Source organism: Podarcis vaucheri (genome assembly GCF_965113315.1).
Source record: "Podarcis vaucheri genome assembly, chromosome: 1".
Classification (NCBI taxonomy): domain Eukaryota; kingdom Metazoa; phylum Chordata; class Lepidosauria; order Squamata; family Lacertidae; genus Podarcis; species Podarcis vaucheri.
In genome coordinates, this window is record NC_138759.1 from 121,410,251 (window position 1) to 121,430,021 (window position 19,771).

The 19,771-nt window shown below is 45.1% G+C and overlaps 1 protein-coding gene across 1 annotated transcript in view; it reads right to left on the minus strand.

The window, feature by feature from the left end:
- Positions 1-19,771, minus strand: part of MYO3B (myosin IIIB) — a 313,368-nt gene that overhangs the window by 75,411 nt on the left and 218,186 nt on the right. The window contains exons 30-31 of the mRNA XM_082205523.1: positions 18,845-18,925; positions 8,013-8,127 (exon numbers count right to left, since the gene is read on the minus strand). Of these exons, the coding sequence (XP_082061649.1) occupies positions 8,013-8,127; positions 18,845-18,925 (196 nt within the window). The remainder of the gene's footprint in view (positions 1-8,012; positions 8,128-18,844; positions 18,926-19,771) is intronic.

Here is a 19,771-nt window from a genome sequence, read left to right on the forward strand (position 1 = left end):
AAGGGAAACTGGATGTGACGTACACTGGTTTCCTGTTTTTCACTTTCTCTCGGTGTTCTTCATTCCGAGGAGAAGGACGGTTGCTTCTCTGCTCCCGCAGAGGCAAGATGCATGTTTGTAATTTCTCAACATTGAACTGTAAATAAAGCAACGTTAAGCATGTGGCACGTACTGCTCATCATTCTGTTGTGCACAGGACTCTGCATTTACAACACGGCCCACCCATGAGGCAAACGTGAGGCGACTGCCTCAGGCAGCAGATCCCAATGTCAATCTTTCTTCCTGCCTCCCCCCCCCGTTCCTAATGTAGATCTTCCTTCACCCCTTCTTCCCTAGTGGTGAAGGGGGCACCATTTTGAGACCTGCCTCAGGTGTCAAAATGTCTTGGGCCAGCCTTGCCCCTTGAGAATGATAACATGCAAGGGTGTAGGGAAAACATGGAACGGGAAGTAAGTCTGAACTTTTTCAAGGGCATTTTTTTCTGGGTGTTCCCCCACGCCCCCACCTCATATCCCAGGATTAAGTGCTGGTCTTCAAAACAGATGGTGGGAGCTGAACCCTATCACCAATTTAGTCCTGGAAGAAATGAAACAAAACTTGTTGTGTAACAAGAACACAAGTTATGCTTTCCTGGAAGCCTGGTTTAATTAAGGACAACGATGGAAAGAGCCACAAACCATAAAGAGGAGGTAGTTCCTCTCAAGTACCTATTTCCCAGTGTGTTGGCTTATGTAATTTGTGGCTAGTGGCTAAAAGGATTTCACTGCACCTCTGCTTCGCCACTTAATTCGTTAAGGCCTCATCCTGCGGCTGAAGTCAGTGGGGACATTCATCACCTACAAATGTACCTTGCAGGACAGATTCTTGAAATGAATGGGCCACTTGACTGTGACAGGAGTTAGTTGATCGCATAGATCACACCTATGCCTGTCCTTTCCCCAAAACGTTGCAGCTTCTTTTTTATTGAGAAAAATGTTTCACCATCAATATTTGATATGTGGACTTATTATTTCTTTGACTGTTTTCAGCTGTATTATATCCTTCTGAATGTGGTTCGATCATCTGAATTGTGTAATGCACTGGCAGTGTTGATATGCTGCTGTTGTGAAGGGACACGGATGGTGCTGTGGTCTAGGTGGTGCTGTGGTCTAAACCACTGAGCTACTTGGGCTTGCCGATCAGAAGGTCGGCGGTTCGAATCCCCGTGACGGGGTGAGCTCCCGTTGCTCTGTCCCAGCTCCTGCCAACCTAGCAGTTAGAAAGCACGCCCAAAAGTGCAAGTAGATAAATAGGTACCGCTGCGGCGGGAAGGTAAACAGTGTTTCTGTGCGCTCTAGTTTCTGTCACGGTGTTCTGTTGCACCAGAAGTGGTTTAGTCATGCTTGCCATATGACCGAGAAAGCTGTCTGTGGACAAATGCCGGCTTCCTCAGTCTGAAAGCGAGATGAGCGCCGCAAACTCATAGTCGCCTTTGGGTGGACTTAAATGTACTGGGAGCCAATGTAGGTCTTTCAGGACCAGTGTTATGTGGTCTTTGCGGCCACTCCCAGTCACCAGTCTAGCTGCTGCATTCTGGATTAGTTGTAGTTTCCAGGTCACCTTCAAAGGTAGCTGCCCTGGACACAGATTTGACCTGCGCCTCCATGGACAGCTGTGAGTCCAGAATGACTCTCAGGCTGCACAGCTGGTCCTTCAGGGGCACAGTTACCCCATTCAGGACCAGGGAGTTGGGGGACTCTCAAAATGTAAACCGTAGTGGTGGTGCCGGGGAGAGAAAGAGGCCTTTGGAATAAATATAATAACTTACTTTTTAAAAATGTTTATGTTTATTGCGTGTTTTTGGTTCATGCTGTGAGCCACCTCGAGTGCTGCGCTAGGAAAAAGGTTGAATATCAATCAAACAAACAAATAATCCAATTTCCATAGCTGCTCGAGAGCCAGTGTGGTGTAGTGGTTAAGAGCAGTAGACTCTGGTGAACCGGGTTCGCGTCTTCGCTCCTCCACATGCAGCTGCTGGGTGACCTTGGGCCAGTCACACTTCTTTGAAGTCTCTCAGCCCCACTCGCCTCACAGAGTGTTTGTTGGGAAAGGAGAAAGGGAAAGGAGATTGTTAGCCGCTTTGAGACTCCTTAGGGTAGTGATAAAGCGCGATATCAAATCCAAACTCCTCCTCCTCCTCCTCCTCCTCCTCCTCCTCTTCTTCTTCTTCTTCTTCTTCTTGTGTTGGTTCTTGACCTTGGGTTTATAAACCAATGTCCAAAATCTAGAGTCAAGGACTGCACTCCTGTGTGTGCTCCCTTAGAAGCGATCCCCAATAAAGTCTGTGGAACTAAGTAAACACCCATAGATTTGGGGTGCACAATTTTTATAATTCTCATCAGCATCTAGTTTCTGTGAACATATTTGCTAATATAAATACAAAAAATAAGAATCAACCGATGAATTATTTTACTCTGCGTTACTGTGTTGCTACCAGAAACATCGTACAATCTACATTTGATTTTTTTTATAAATATTAAAAAAACAGACTCCACCAACCCTTTCAACTTTGTCAATGCAAAAATCAAACACAAGCGCCGTTGCTCCCTTTGATCTGGTGTGGGAAAGGTTTTGCATGTGTTGAATGTATCATGTTCTTTTGAGGCATCCATTAGATCTTGATAGGTACAGTGAGTTGTATTGTAATACTTTGTTTAGAGATACTGTCGGATGAGTTGAAATGATAAATGGTGCCATCACGTGAATGTAAATCATCCGCTTCCCTTTTCAAAATGCCACTCAGACAAAAACTGAACCACACAGAAGAGAGTCTTCTCTTGTGACTAAAGACTGCATATCAAGTGAGCGATTCAGCAACAGGCAAATTCTTAGGACTTCCTCAGCTAAAAAGTGAGGATTTTGCCTCAGAATCACCGCAGGAGGAGATACCAAGCCCATAGCGGGCCTCGGTCCTGTATACCTGAAGGAGCGTCTCCACCCTCATCGTTCAGCCCGGACACTGAGATCCAGCACCGAGGGCCTTCTGGCGGTCCCCTCATTGAGAGAAGTGGGGTTACAGGGAACCAGGCAGAGGGCCTTCTTGGTAGTGGCGCCCACCCTGTGGAACGCCCTCCCATCAGATGTCAAAGAGATAAACAACTACCTGACATTCAGAAGACATCTTAAGGCAGCCCTGTTCAGGGAAGTTTTTAATGTGTGACATTTTAGTGTATTTTTGGTCTCTGTGGAAGCCGCCCAGAGTGGCTGGGGAAACCCAGCCAGATGGGCGGGGTACAAATAAATAAATAAATAAATTATTATTATTATTATTATTATTATTATTATTTATTATATTATAGCTGTCAATGTTTCCCTTTTTTAAAGGGAAATTCCCTTATTCCGAATAGGATTCCTCACAAGAAAAGGGAAAAGTTGACAGGTATGACCAAGCCTCCCCCCCAAAAAAAATAATTTAGTATGGGGACACTTCATCCCCCTAACCAAAACTCTGAGGGTAATTGTAAGGGAAAGAGAAATCTGGAAGGCTGCTGAAGCAGATTTTTTTTTTTTGTAGCGATAGGTGACTTCAACTACTCTAGGTAATGGCCTACTTTATAGAAGATGGTATTCTGTTTGAAGGGCTGGTGACTGACTCCTCTGTTTGAAAGGTTGTGGTATCTGGAACAAATCTGATTTAAACAAAAGGATTTCTAAGAAGGGAGAGCAGGGGCCCTGAAGTTACCTATCAACATTTAACACCAGACAGTAGACTGAACAGGTCAGTCTTCCCCACCAGGATGACATGTATTGCTATTTAAATTATAGTAATCATTTCTAAATTTGCATCTTACATGTAAAGTAGCATTTGCAAACCTTGTCCCCTTTGCGGGGTAATACTTTTTCTTGTTTTGGGCAATGCATGATTGACTATCCTCAACTACTCACACAAGTTACGACAAAGATAGGCAATTTCAAGATTCAATAAATACGTGTGTTAAAGAAGGAATTGCACTGAGTTGGCTAGATTTAATCTTACGTGTTGCTCAAGATTTGAGAAATACCCACTTATAAACAGATCTGTGTAGATGGTCACGAATAAATGGAAATATTTTTCAGAATAGCTTTAATACTACATCCGAAAAGAGCAAAAAGCACTCCCAAGTAATGTAGTTTTGAGTTGTTTCCCATTAAAAAAATATCATATTTTTTTTTTAAAAAAAGGCTAAACAAAAGCAACATACTCTGTGGGCAATGGAATTGAGCCAAAGATTTTGCCTGTGCTTACAGATACGCAGAGCTCACTTTGTGTTCTGCAAAGGAAAGCTTTGTGAGGCTTTGCCCAATTTGAGCTCTCCATATTTTCCTTGCAAATATTGGTCATTGCATGTGTTTCTGACAGTGTAGCTTCCTAGAACACATCTCTCTCCCCCATGACAGTTTTCCCCTGCACAGTGCCAGCAGCTTATTCTTCCTTAAGACTTCCATACAAGTCTTAAATATGGTTTTCACAAAAACATAACCATATTTTGACATTCCTGTTGGTAGCCTGCTGACAGCTTTCAGATGTGCTTGGATAATCAAGCAACTCTTTCATCAATAGAAGAAGCATTTAGTAAAACATAAAAAACCCAAAATATTATATAGGTAGTGAGCTTTCAGAAAAATAATCTTTGAATGATTGATTATCTGTTTCAGGGATTCTTGTGAAAATTGGATAGCCCAGATACAGTGGTACTTGTTGGATAAAAGCAGCAATGCAAAAGCCAGCTCCAGATGGCTGGAATGCAAAACAGGATGTTGTGGTTTGCAACTGTACTATTGGCAAAAAGGAGGAGTCTATTCTCTGTACTGAGCACCGGATGTTAGCTCAGAGTGTCATGTGACCTGTGCTGGAAGTACAGGGGAGGAGTTGTGACTCTTCTGATGGAGTCTGAAGGGTGCAGTCACGTTTTCTATGTACTGCTGAATGACAGGAATAAAACATGTAAATAGGACTCCTGTCTGTCTCATTTCCCCTCCCTGGGGAGAATGCAGGGAGGGAGAGAAACAGAGTAGCAGAGGGTGTGTTCTTCATATCTAATGAGGAGAATCGCCGAGTTCCGACCTAGCCTGCCGGGAGTAGCAGACAGAAGGTAAACAAAGTATCCAGCTCAATTGCCGGGGGGAGGCCAGTTTACCTCTGACTGTGAGCTGAGATACTGACAGTACCTTGGGTTAAGTACTTAATTCGTTCCGGAGGTCCGTTCTTAACCTGAAACTGTTCTTAACCTGAAGCACTACCTGTTGCCGCCGCGCCACCAGAGCACGATTTCTGTTCTCATCCTGAAGCAAAGTTCTTAACATGAAGCACTATTTCTCGGTTAGCGGAGTCTGTAACCTGAAGCATAAGTAACCCGAGGTACCACTGTATTGGTATCATCTTTAAAACATCAGTACCCTCCAGCACTTTGTAATACCACCCAATGTTTCTGCGTGACTTTGTATTATCTGCTGTGTTTGTCTCTTATGTTATATTGGCAGGGCTCTTTTAAGACAGAACTTTCCAGAACTCAGTTCTGGCACCTCTCAGGTGGGTGCCATTGCCATTCTAAGAGAACAAGAGAGGCGTTCATTGTGGGTTCTGGCACCTCTTTTTCTAGAAAAATAGTGCTGAATAGTGTTTTTTTAAATGAAGAGTTATTCTATTGTATAGTTTTAATCACTGGAAGTCACCCTCAGTAATGCACTAGAAAGGTGGGATATAAATTCTCATATATTTATTTCTATTGATTTCTCAGTTTTGCCATTGATGATAGCCAAATGTAAGACCAGTTCACAGCATGTTAAAGCATCAAGGCAAAGGATTGAATGTGCATTAGCAATGACCACACGCTTTTTGAAACTCCACTGTCCAGGTACAGGTTCCAATGGGATATCAGCCCACTGATTGCTGAACCCCACCTTGAGCATTTGCATGTTCAGACTCAGAAACCTCCCCCCTAAATAAATCCACACATGATTCAAATTTTGGTTTGGTTTTTGGCAGAATTTAGGCCACAACTTTATTGATTACAGAAAGTGATTGGTTGCCTAGGCTCTGGTTTGACTAGCTCCCTTTCATGCAGGGAGGGTTCCAGCATAGGTCAGCCAAGGGTGAACACCTGGATAAGTGGAAAGCCAGGAACGGGCTAGCTCTGCCACCCAAATGTCCCCCTGGACTCAGGCACGGGCACAACCCCCTCTCAGGGGTTGACCAAACCATCGAGTCCCTGGATTCCTTTAACGGAATACCCTTCACATAGGGATGGCGAGACCGTTCTCCCATCCCTATCACATGAACCAGTGCCTATCCGTAACCTTACAAGTTGTGACGATTTGCTATGCGGCTGGTGAAACCCAAATGGAAACATCCAATCAGCCAAGTGGGGGAAATTCCCGCCGCGCCCGTCCCAACGACAGACGGCACATGACGGCACAGCAAGGTCAAGCGCAACAAGCCCTAAAAGTAGGGAGAGGTGGGTGGGTGTTCCGAATGCACGCGCCAAAAGAGGAAGCTCTGGGTCATGTGCATGGGCATAAATAGGTCCCTCGAATCGTTTGGACTGCGTCCCATTGGCCAGATTGCACCCAGCTTCGAGGGACCTACCAATCGGGTGTTGTGGCTGACCAATCGTACCCACCCACAACACAGGGTGTCGGTTGTCCAGGTCTCACTGAAATATGTGCCCTCTTTAAGGGAGGACCCGATTTACTTGCTAGCCCTAGATGTGTCCTGAATGACACACAGAACTGAATTTTGGAGTAACACTACAGCAAGCCTGCATCTATGGGACCACATGGACATACCAAAAGCAACTAAATTAAACACTGAAATATTATTTTTCATCATCCTTCCTGTTTCCTTTGTAACTCAACAGCCATATGGTTAGCAGCAGCAGCCACATGTGCAGGGGTGGGACTTTTATTGGGCCAAACAAAACTAGAAAATGGGCGTAGAACTTAATTTCCCATGGAACTAAGACTCTTCTTCTGTGAAAAAATGTTGTGATTCTCATATAAATCCAGTGGTCATTAAGGCATGTGTCCAGCACTCTACAGAACTAATCTTTCAAAATTCATTGACCATAAGCTGAAGGTGAGCATTATAAGCCACAATTGGCATCTTAACATGATACATACGGCACGATACAGCTGCATACAAGATTGACTGAGACGACCCGCGTGCGCGTCTAACAAGCTGTCTATCTCTCGCCAGCAGAATCAGCCAATTGCCAGCACACAAACAGCAGTGACAACCAATCAACTACAGCCCTTCCGCAGCTCTCTACTGAGTGACCATACCTTAAGGAGTGTCTTCACCCCCATTGTTCTGCCCGGACACTGAAGTCCAGCTCCAAGGGCCTTCTGGTGGTTCCCTCACAGCGAGAAGTGAGATTACAGGGAACCAGGCAGAGGGTCTTCTCGGTAGTGGCACCTGCCCTGTGGAATGTCCTCCCATCAGATGTCAAGGAAATAAACAACTACCTGACTTTTAGAAGACATATGAAGGTAGCCCTGTTTAGGGAAGTTTTTAATGTTTTATGTTTTATTATTATTATTACAATTACAGTGGTACCTCGGGTTAAGTACTTAATTCGTTCCGGAGGTCCATTCTTAACCTGAAACTGTTCTTAACCTGAAGCACCACTTTAGCTAATGGGGCCTCCTGCTGCTGCTGCGCCGCCGAAGCCCGATTTCTGTTCTCATCCTGAAGCAAAGTTCTTAACCTGAAGCACTATTTCTGGGTTAGCGGAGTCTGTAACCTGAAGCGTATGTAACCTGAAGCGTATGTAACCCGAGGTACCACTGTATTATTATTCTGATGGGAGCTGCCCAGAGAGCCTGGGGAAACCCAGCCAGATGGGCAGGGTATAAATGATAAATGATGATGACGACATCTTTGGGTTTGTTGCCATTTAATGTGCAAAGACGTCCAGTGAATCAGAGAACAAGCATTTTTTGTTTCCACACACTTTCCCTCTCACCTCTCTTTGGACAGACTAACCCAAACTCACCAGTTTTCTTCGCAACTCAGACCGGAAGCAAAGCTCATGGGCTGTGTATCCGATGGGCAGCCACTGTTCTTCTTCATTCTCATGTATTTTTTGCGAGCTAAGTATCCCCTGAAAGCTAAGCAGACAGAAAGAAAGGTAAGGTTAAAACATGGGGCAAGAGTCCCTGTACTGTTGCAGCAGAAGAAGGACAAACATATTTGTCCAAGGCCTGAGAAACAAAATTAATTTGTTCATAGCGCTAACAAAACATGCTCCATTGTGATGGGTGGTGTCTGTATGGAGGGATGGTCTCTATATGTCAAGGGCCCTGGGGTGGGAGAAAGACCTTGGCATGGATTCCACTTTCCTTGAGTGCAACGCTGCCATGCAATCCCCCTTTCCTGAGAGTTAGTCCCACGGAATTCAACAGGACTTCCTTCTGAGCAAACATGGTTAGGTTTGCAGTCTAAAATGCAGTAGACTCAAGCTGAAGCAAATAGTGGTGCAGGAAAGATTGTTATGTTACAAATGAGCAGAGTCTTAAAAAAGAAAAATATCTATTTGATCAGCTACTTATCTTTTTCTGAAATAATTTTTATTTGATTTTACAAGTGTAAAGTTATAACAATACAAAATACATCTCCATATTTAGAGATTTATCCTAATCTCTGGACTTCCCACCTCCATCGGTCCTTTTGTCAACCTTTTCAACTGCAAATTATTTCATAATCCATGTTCTATATCTCTCCATATTGCCCATGATAACTGCTACATTACAGGTGTTATTAGAATCCTGCTAATGTTTCCATCTGCTTGCAGTGGTCTCCTAGATAAATTATAATTTCCCCCCATTCTTTATTGAAGTTTTTGTCTTCTTAGTTCCTGATCTTTCCGGTCAGTTTTGACATTTCATCGTACTCCAACAGCTTGATTTGCTATTCGTCTCTGGTAGGGACTTTGTTGTCTTTCCATCTCGGGGCTGATCAGCAACTTATCAATCCATATATATATAACAACAAGAAGCCGAAAGCACCAGCCTGAAGATGACGAGTGAGACCTCGTCGAAACGTCGCCCAGACACCCCGACTCTTACACGGGAAGACACCCGAAGACACCAAAACCTGCATTCCTGTACCCGTGAAAATCTACGAAAGCATATATATATATATATATACCAGACTCTGCTCTGTTCCAGTAACAAGAAGCCGAAAGCACCAGCCTGAAGATGACGAGTGAGACCTCGTCGAAACGTCGCCCAGACACCCCAACTCTTACACGGGAAGACACCCGAAGACACCAAAACCTGCATATATATATATATACACACACACACATACACACACACACACACACACACACACAGTGGTACCTTGAGTTAAGTACTTAATTCGTTCCGGAGGTGCGTTCTTAACCTGAAACTATTCTTAACCTGAAGCACCACTTTAGCTAATGGGGCCTCCTGCTGCTGCGCTGCCGGAGCCCGATTTCTGTTCTCATCCTGAAGCAAAGTTCTTAACCGGAGGTAATATTTCTGGGTTAGAGTTTGTAACCTGAAGCGTATGTAACCCGAGGTACCACTGTGTGTGTGTGTGTGTGTGTACACACACACACACACACACACACACACACACCACTTCTCAAGGTTATGTCACACTCTGCTGTGACCAAGGAGCAGAATCTAGGGGACAGTGTGTGTCTTGTACTACTTACATGATATACACTTGAGGAAGCCCCGCAAGTATGGAGAAGACAGCCTTGCCTGCACAGCATTAGACCAATGAAGCAATATGAACCATTCACTTAAAAGGGAAAAAGACAAGGGCCCACATGGGAATATGATTGCAACAGGGACTAAACTTGCTGCTTCACTCTGGTCACTCCAGCCATTAAGAACTATTCCTAATCCCGTTCTACCACCTTTTTAAACCATCTATTCTAGGTTCTGCTTGTTGCTGATACGAGAATGTGCTAGAACTTTGAGAAATTGTCTTTAAATACCCACATCTGTTGATTAGATAAACAGATGATTTGTTATTTCAGATTCTTAACTCATTTGTAATGTTGCAATTTTTCCAGCCGCGTTTACTGCTTCAGTTAAAAGCATGCAGCATTTTATTCTCTTAAAAAAAAAAAAACCAACAACACAAAACAAAATCCTCATTCTTGTCCTATAGACTGGTTTACACAACTATTATTTGTCATTTTTATAAATGTTTCAAAGGTTGCAACTCTATGGAGAACCATAAATGCAAACCAGCATAACCAAACCCCCCAACATTTCTCTGATGAAAATAGGGATGTCTTATTCATCATTATCATTATTTTATTTTATTTATATGCCGCCCATCTGACTGGGTTGCTGCAGCCACTCTGGGAAGCTTTTAGCACATATAAAAACATAATAAGTCATTAAACATTAAAAAACTTCCCTATACAGGGCTGCCTTCAGATGTCTTCTAATGGTTGTATAGTTACTTATCTCCTTGGCTCAGGGGTTGCATAACTCCATACCCTCGAACATTTCTCTGGTGAAAATAGGGACGGCCTAAGAAACATTCCGGGATCAAATCAGAAACCAAGATGGCTTCTGTAAATCTGGGACTGACCCTGGAAAACAGGAACACTTGGAGGGTGTTTCCTCAATATTGGTGGCTATACAAAGAACCGCTGTGTTCACAAAGTCACTTTGGTACTGCAGTTTCACATGGCACTGTAGGGATAGGTTTGTCAGAGGCTATCATGCAGAGAAAAAGAAGTATTTGTTCCAGCTGTCTGTGAATGGATGTGATGGCAAGATCGGATGCTATGAAACAAAAGACTCAAGGCAGATTTGAAAAGGACACGAAGGTCTTGCAAGGCAGGCGTTATATAGATCAGATGACTAGTGGATCTGGTCCAAATCTGACCCCTTGAGGGTGATGATGAGGCTTGCTCCTGGTCCCAATTGTGGACGCAGAAACATTAAGAGAGTTGCTACATTGAATTTGATGTATTTTTAATCTTTGTTGGAAGCCGCTCAGAGTGGCTGGGGAAACCCAGCCAGATGGGCAGGGTACAAATAAATTATTATTATTATTATTATTATTATTATTATTATTATTGGACTTGCCAGGGATTGCGGCAGAAGCTTGGCCCCGCCTTCAACTCCTTTCCCAAAGCGGCCCACTGGCAGAACTAGCTGCTGATGAAAGAGTCCTATGATCTTCCCTGCTTCCCACTTTGTTGAACAAATAATGCCAGCAGCAAATCAATGCAAATATGAATGGGTTTGAAACACGCCAAGGTGCAGGAATACCAGGGACAGCTCACTCGCTGTAGCGTTTAGATAGATGCAAATCATTTCCCAGCAAAGATGTTTACAGAAATATCCTGTTAGCGTAAGAAGGCAGGGGTGGGCAGGAGAGAGGGGAGGGAGGGAAAGCTGACGTCAGGTGGAGGAGCCATCACAGCTATTTGCATTGCTGACTATCTCTGGTTTTGACACTAAGCACTTGGCTCAAGGAGTGTGAAATTAGCAGGCACACACTGCTAGTGCCCCAGGAACAATCCCCACATCAATGAAGAAGAATGATTACCAGCTGCCACTTTATTTTCACCTTATGCATTTAATAATATTCTCCGATGCACTGCCATAATGAATTAGATCCCCATCTTCGCATTGCTAATGATGGGACTATTAAGACTCAGGGCCAACGGAGTAAGACTTGAAATGAAGATTGCTATCGTTTTATTATTAGTCATTTGGGGGGGGGGTGTACCTGGTGCACTGGGAATACTGATACAGTATTGACATAAAACGAGACTCCCCTCAGCTTCAACAGGCAGCACATCAAGATTGCTGTTACGTACAGGAGATGGGTGCATTGCATTCCTAGAAAACGTGCTGGTCATTCATGGTGTGGTTCAAATTTGGTAAACAAGAAAGAGGGTGCCTCCGACTCCAATCCCCAATTATCTCCAGGAGAAATCAGTGCTGTAGGACCTGATTTAGGCAAGCCTACCGCAACTGGTAGGGACTGGTAGGGATGCGGGTGGTGCTGTGGGTTAAGCCACAGAGCCTAGGGCTTGCCGTTCGGAAGGTCAGCAGTTCGAATCCCTGCGATGGGGTGAGCTCCCGTTGCTCAGTCCCTGCTCCTGCCATCCTAGCAGTTCGAAAGCACGTCCAAGTGCAAGTAGATAAATAGGTACCGCTCCGGCAGGAAGGTAAATGGCGTTTCCGTGCGCTGCTCTGCTTTGCCAGAAGCAGTTTAGCCATGCTGGCTACATGACCCGGAAGCTGTACACCGGCTCCCTCAGCTAGTAAAGCGAGATGAGCGCCGCAACCCCAGAGTCGGCCACAACTGGACCGAATGGTCAGGGGTCCCTTTACCTTTTACATACAGGGATCAAACTTGCAACCTTGGGGTTATCAGCACCACACTCTAACCTAATGAAACTGTTATGTACTGAACCCTTCAGTTCAGTTCTGTTCCGACCTGTGAATAAACAAGAGCTGTTTGGAGAATCGCTGTGTCGTCTGATATGTTCACCCACAACTTAACAGAAACAATGCGACTGTTTAATTTGAAGTCAATTTGTAAAAAAAAAAAAAGGAAATTCAATAACAATTATATCAAAGCAGAGAGAGACTGAGCAACAATGAGCGGAAATTATTAATCCTGGAGCCACGTCTTTTAAATAAGTGCGGGACTTCAAATTCTAGGATCAGCTATCTCCTTCCTCAATTCTACAGTGACTTGTTCTGTGGCAGCACTATACAGTGGTACCTCAGGCTAAGTACTTAATTCGTTCCGGAGGTCCGTACTTAACCTGAAACTGTTCTTAACCTGAAGCACCATTTTAGCTAATGGGGCGTCCCGCTGCTGCTACGCCGCCACACAATTTCTGTTCTCATCCTGAAGCAAAGTTCTTAACCCAAGGTAAAATTTCTGGGTTAGCAGAGTCTGTAACCTGAAGCGTATGTAACCTGAAGCGTATGTAACCCGAGGTACCACTGTACTTCCTCTCAGGGAATGGATGCTCAAGTGCATTTGGGTTTTAAAAATAAATAAATAAAATTTCTATCCCCACTGGAGGATAGAAACAAACATTTCCTCCCCACCCCGCCCATTCCAACATTTCATCTGATGTCTGCTTCTGTTCTCCTTGCTTCCACTGAGAACGCCTGGCCCAGCCGCTGGGGTATGCGAAAGGCATCTGTTTATTTTCAAAATGCAAATGCAGCCCGCCTCAAAAGACCGCACTGCAAGGAAATGAGCAACCTGAACAAATCAAGAGGGGTTCAGCCCCCCCCCCCGATCAGAAGCCATATGTACATTTTTCTATCCGGCCAAGATCTCTTGCTGTCAAAACCACTCAGAGGATATCCTGAAATCTGAATGAAGGCCTCCCCCCCCCCACCGCCCCTTGCAACAATTAAAATGAGCAGGCTAATCCTGGAAGAATTATTCAGGCAAATCATTTTTCACACAGTATGAAGCAATGATAAGGTCATTTACAAAAGAAACCACTGCCTTTGAAATGGCAACTTGTAGACAGGGGGACCTGCCTGCAGGGGGGCCATAGATAACACTGAAGACTGTGCGTCCCCCCCCCCCTCCTTTCCCCACATCCCAACAACACCAGCCTCATAGTCTTTGGAACAGATTCTGATGAGGGAAGGGTCCAATAAGGTTAATACCCCCCCTTTGATCTCTGTCAAGGCAAGAATTAATTTACATTTCAGATGAAAAAGGTTGACAGCATGAAAAGGCATCTTGTTTCTGGTATGTGAATGTGCTGGTAATAGATCGGGAATTCTGAAAGGAAGTTCTGAGGAAGCTAAAGGGATAAGCCTCAGTGCTGCTTTTACTGGGAAGGAGATGAAAGGAAAACAAATCTCAGTATCAGCCGCGCTGTAGAAACAAGTAAGCCAAGTGCTTCCTAAATTTCAAGACCACCTTTCTTCCTCCCCACCCCTGTAACATTCTCCTTTTCTTTTCGCTTTTTTCCAGAGACATATATTTTAATTAGATAGTTCTTTGAATGCCTAGGTAACAAGTGCAACCGATGCACTTCGTAGAATCAAAATTCCTCGTGCTTTCAGTGTTAGCCTGATCATATTTCTTGTGACTGAAACACTGTCCCTTAATTACAACCCCATTGTGAGCACTGGGGGGTGGGGTCTTCGAAACACCAAGCAGTGTTGATCTAACACGAGCATTCCTGTGTTTTTAAAATAAATTATTTGACTACCCACCAGTAAACATCCCCCAAGTGGCTTGTGAAGGCAATACGGAAAACACAGGATGCAATAATTAAAATCAACAGTAAGCGATAAAGGGGGGGGGGCAAACGAGAAGCTTTCCTCATAACAAAGACAGTATAACTAGTTTACGGTTTGTATTGAAACCACACTAAGCCACAGCAGTCCACAGTAGATTCAAAATGTTATTTAGAAACCGGGATGAATAACAAAAGTCTTCATCTGGCACTGAAAGAGCCATAGAAAAGGCATCATACAGTGGTACCTCGGGTTAAGTACTTAATTCGTTCCGGAGGTCCGTACTTAACCTGAAACTGTTCTTAACCTGAAGCACCACTTAGCTAATGGGGCCTCCTGCTGCTGCCGCGCCTCCGGAGCCCGATTTCTGTTCTTATCCTGAAGCAAAGTTCTTAACCTGAAGCACTATTTCTGGGTTAGCGGAGTCTGTAACCTGAAGCGTATGTAACCTGAAGCGTATGTAACCCGAGGTACCACTGTACTCTGAGCATTGCACATCTGTAGTCTAGCAAAACCGGGGGGGGGGGGAATGGCTACATATAGTAATCGCTGCTTATATTTTGGAAATATGGATGTAGAGATAAACAAGTTGGACTTGCCTTAACCTGTTGCTGCGAAGAGTGCTTCTGCTCTTGCTTCCTCCCATTCTACTCCATTCTCCCTTTCCTGGTTTTCCATTCTGCACCCCAACATTCGTGCAGGACCCCATGTCCAGGAAACACATTCACACACACACCCCCTTGTAACAAAGCTGCTCTCCTGAAGGATGGAAGAAATGATACTATCTTATTGCTATCATTAGTGCTTTTCTTGGTTCAAAAATATATGTGTGGCACCGGTACGCATCTATCGATAGACGTATTGTGTGTGCCAGCACAAAATGGCTGCTGAAAAGAGTAGCCGGCCTACCATACCAGTGGTGCGATTTGTTTGGGGCAAAAGTACCCATGAGTGCCCGATAAATAAAATGGTTAAGATAAAATATAACTTGCTCTATTCGCAGGAATAAATATCCATGTTAACGCTATGTATTTGGTGGTCTGTGTTTGTCTGAGCTTGAGTCTGGACTAAGGATTCTGAGACCCTGTGTTCCGATTCGATACATGATATCCAATCACAGAACATTTCAGGATTTGGGCCTCTGCCATTGGCCCTTAAACTCTGAGTCATGATTCGCGGCTTGCAAGTTTAGACAGCCAATCACGTGGGGAATGGGAGTGGCCCAGGCCTTCAGAAATCTATATAAGCAGTTGCTTTGCCCCTGTTGTCCAGTTCTGTTAGTTCAATAAAGGTTCTTGCTGCTATCACTGTATCTTGCCTCATGGGAAGCCACCTACACTTCATATAATTGCTCCATTCGCAGGAATAAATATCCATGTTAAAGCATCCAATCCGATACCATGACAAGCCACTTTTCTGGGAGCTAGAATTTGATTTAGAAATGTTTGTTGTCCTTGCTACGCTTCATCAACTGTGGGCTGTCATGCCTAACAGGGAATGCACGTATTTGTGTCTTGAGGTGGCTCACGTTGCACTAGCCTCCAGCAGAACGAGAAAGGCTCACAGCCCTGTGGCCTGGTTTCACGGGCAGCACTGGGAAGGGCACGTAAGTCTCCCCTCAAGCAAAGCACCCCTCCCTCCACCTGCCCTTCATTGCTGAACTTCAGTCATTAACATACCGTTATTTTTATTTCAGAGATCTTAGCATATGGGACACAACTCAACTCACCCACCTAGAAAGACACTTTGCCTCCTCTGTATTCCCCCCCCCAACCCATTTTTTAAATAAATTCTGGTGCTGTCCCTGCCTGGTTTAGTTATGGCCTGCCTTCTGAAGTGCTACAAGGAGGAACAGCTGGTGCCCAACCATCGAAACCCGTCCCAAGGCAACTGCCTGGCAACCACAGTATCAAACTTCGCAAACAGCTGTGCCTTCCTCTGGGAGCGGCGCTGCCTGCGCATCAATGCAGGGCACAGCGAGTGATAAATATGACATTCCTTCTGAGCCTGGCAGAAATGTGGAGTCGTTTTCCAAGTGCCGGCTACAGAGGATCAGATGCATACATTGGCTGAATATGTGAATTGGTCCATTTGAGCATCAAAAACCCCTTTTATTATTGAAGGTGTTTCTAGACGCAGCATCCCTCCTCGTGCACGTGGTGGGGACTGCCTTCTAAGGCCTCACACACCTATGGCAGGTATGGACTGAGTGGCCCTGCCCCACAACCATGGGAGGCGGTGATGAGCTCAGCTGAGCGATGGGAATTTCTGTGCTCAGAGGCAATCCTAGAGTATAAACACTGCAGTATAAACAAAGCTCTCCGAGAGTGCATGGTATACGATCCTGGGAAAAGCATTTCCTGATGAATACTACCAGGGAACCTGCATCCTCATAGCAATAATAATGCAAGAGGGACAGGACTGGAATGGAAATGTAAAGGCAAAAAGGTAAAGGACCCCTCGATGGTTAAGTCCAGTCAAAGGTGACTATGGGGTTGTGGTGCTCATCTCGCTTTCAGGCTGAGGGAGCTGGCATGTGGCCAGCATGACTAAACCTTTTCTGGCGCAATGGAACACTGTGATGGAAACCAGAGCGCACGGAAACACTGTTTACCTTCCCGCCGCAGCGGTGCCTATTTATCTACTTGCACTGGTGTGCTTTCGAACTGCTAGGTTGGCAGGAGCTGGGACACCCCTTACGCGGGGAATCAAAACCAACCTTATGATCAGCAAGCCCAAGAGGCTCAGTGGTTTAGACCACAGCGCCAGCCGCATCTCATTGGAATGGAAAGATGTAGGTAAAAACCTCAGTTTTTGACTTTTTCCAATTTTGGGTGATTCCCTTCAAGCTTCCTGTGTCACAGCCCAGGCTATTTGGAAGCATCCCTCAGCGGAGAATTTCCAGGGAGTTGTGGACAGGGTTGATTTTTTTAATTTATAAGCAGGAACTTGGAGGAACTGAGTTCCCTTACCTTTAAAAAACTATTATTGCCTGAGCCAAAAATCCAACTGTATCAATGAAGTTGTGGCCATTTCTAACCCAGATCATGGTCTGCTTGAGTTTATTAATCACATCTTACATTTAGCCACTGCACGGGGGTGCAGGTGCGGTGGCACCATGACTCAGCCCACAGTAATAAACAAACAAATAACCTTTGTGTTGAACTCCCCCATTTTTATTTTTTTATTATTTTTTGCCTCCAAAAAAACTGGTGGCGGGGTGTGTGTGTGTGTGTGTGCTGTGAGGAGGAGGCAAGTGGGGAAGTTCTGCACACTTGCCTCTAGTCTAGAACATGCCAAGGCTTTTCTCATATTGGTCCCATTTATTTCAGAGTTCCTAACTGAATGCACCTTGACTACCTCTTATGAAAATGGTATGAATCTGCCTACTCTAAAGATGTACAGTGGTACCTCTGGTTACGTAGTTAATTCGCTCTGGAGGTCCGTTCTTAACCTGAAACTGTTCTTAACCTGAAGCACCACTTTAGTTAATGGGACCTCCCGCCACCGCCGCACGATTTCTGTTCTCATCCTGAAGCAAAGTTCTTAACCCGAGGTAATATTTCTGGGTTAGCGGAGTCTGTAACCTGAAGCTTATGTAAACTGAAGCATATGTAACCCGAAGTATCACTGTATTGCCCCATTGGATAATGAGCACCTTACCACTTTGTTTGCTTTTTGTGAAGAAAAGTTTTTTAAAAAACCATACCAAGGGTTTCCCCCCCAAAGGGTAATGGTAAAGGTAAAGGGACCCCTGACCATTAGGTCCAGTCGTGACCAACTCTGGGGTTGCGGCGTTCATCTCGCTTTATTGGCCGAGGGAGCTAGCGTTTAGCTTCCGGGTCCTGTGGCCAGCATGACTAAGCCACTTCTGGAAAACCAGAGCAGCACACGGAAACGCCGTTTACCTTCCCGCCGGAGCAGTACCTATTTATCTACTTGCACGTGCTTTCGAACTGCTAGGTTGGCAGGAGCAGGGACCGAGCAACGGGAGCTCACCTTGTTGTGGGGATTCGAACTGCCGACCTTCCGATCGGCAAGTTCTAGGCTCTGTGGTTTAACCCACAGCGTCACCTGCATCCCTCCCCAAAGGGTAGCAATGATATAATACAGAATGCTGGGATACCTGTAAGACTGACAATAGGGCTGCTGTATTATGAGTTGAGTCAACTTGAAGTTGAAGAACTTCCTGACAGTAAGAGCTGTTCGACAGTGGAATTTGCTGCCAAGGAGTGTGGTGGAGTCTCCTACTTTGGAGGTCTTTAAGCAGAGGCTTGACAACCATATGTCAGGAGTGCTCTGATGGTGTTTCCTGCTTGGCAGGGGGTTGGACTCGATGGCCCTTGTGGTCTCTTCCAACTCTATGATTCTATGATTCTATTCTATGTGGATCCTGGTCAGAGCCAGCTCCTCCATCAGGTGCCTGAATGCTGAATTTGAACTTCAGGCACAGGGAAGCGAGCAGCCAGCAGAAGCGCGTTTAAGTTCCTTTTGTTTTGGCTGCGCTTGATTTCTGCCAGACACAAACACTGACATGGGAAGCTACCCGCAGTAAAATAGGTGTCAGCTGTGAAAATATTGTTTTAATTACCTGCTTGAATATGAATAGCAGCATCAGTTCTTCTGTTCTTTATATCCTTGAACTTCCTGCGTGCATCATATCCTCTCCAGGCTAAAAATACAAAGCCATGTGTTGTGAATTACGTTCGCTGTAAAGGAAAGGCTGCCGCAGAGTCAGAAAAACGGGCCACCGTTTTGATCCCTTCTGCCCCTCAGCCTTCTTCCTCACCCTACCAAAGCGCTCTCCCGTTTAAGTGGCCTGTTCAGTGCTGGGCTCATGAGTGAAGTAGCTTTAAGTAGCCCCCTGCGGCTTCAAACAGTTCCTTCAGCCTTTCTGTCACAGCGTGGGCTCTTTGATTACGTTTGCCACCTCCCCCAGTGGGAAGAAAAACAGTGGCCGAATGCTTGTTTGCATGTGTTGAGTTGTTTGAATATATGCAAATTCAGAACATGGCGCCCAGCGCTTTAGCAACTAAGGGTGAACCATTGTTTTTTAAAGGTCAGAGTAGTGGAAACCTTTTAGCCCCAAGTTTCCTACACAGAACAAGCCGTTTTAATACATGAAGCGCATCCGCTACATCTTGATGTGATGACGCACACAACAGACCAATGCCACCCCTCATGTCTGTGCCAGCACAAGATGCTCTCTGATATATTTCCAGCTTTTGGGATCTGAACTAGGCTACAATCTGCAGCAACATCTGTCTACCTGCACTGGAGGTCAGCTGTGCAGCTGACGTAATGGAAAGCATTTAGGAGCACCATCAGCTGTGGACTATGGGATGCCACTGTGTTCCTGTTTAAATAGGAACCTTTCCTCCTGTCTTAGCAAAAAAATGGACAGGGCAGAGAGAGGCAGAGGCAGGGCTGAGTAACAGATGGCCCACAAGTCTCACCGAAGCCTTCCCCGCATCAGGTTAGAAGGCCTCTCCTCCTCCCAGAGGGGAGGGGTTGTGAG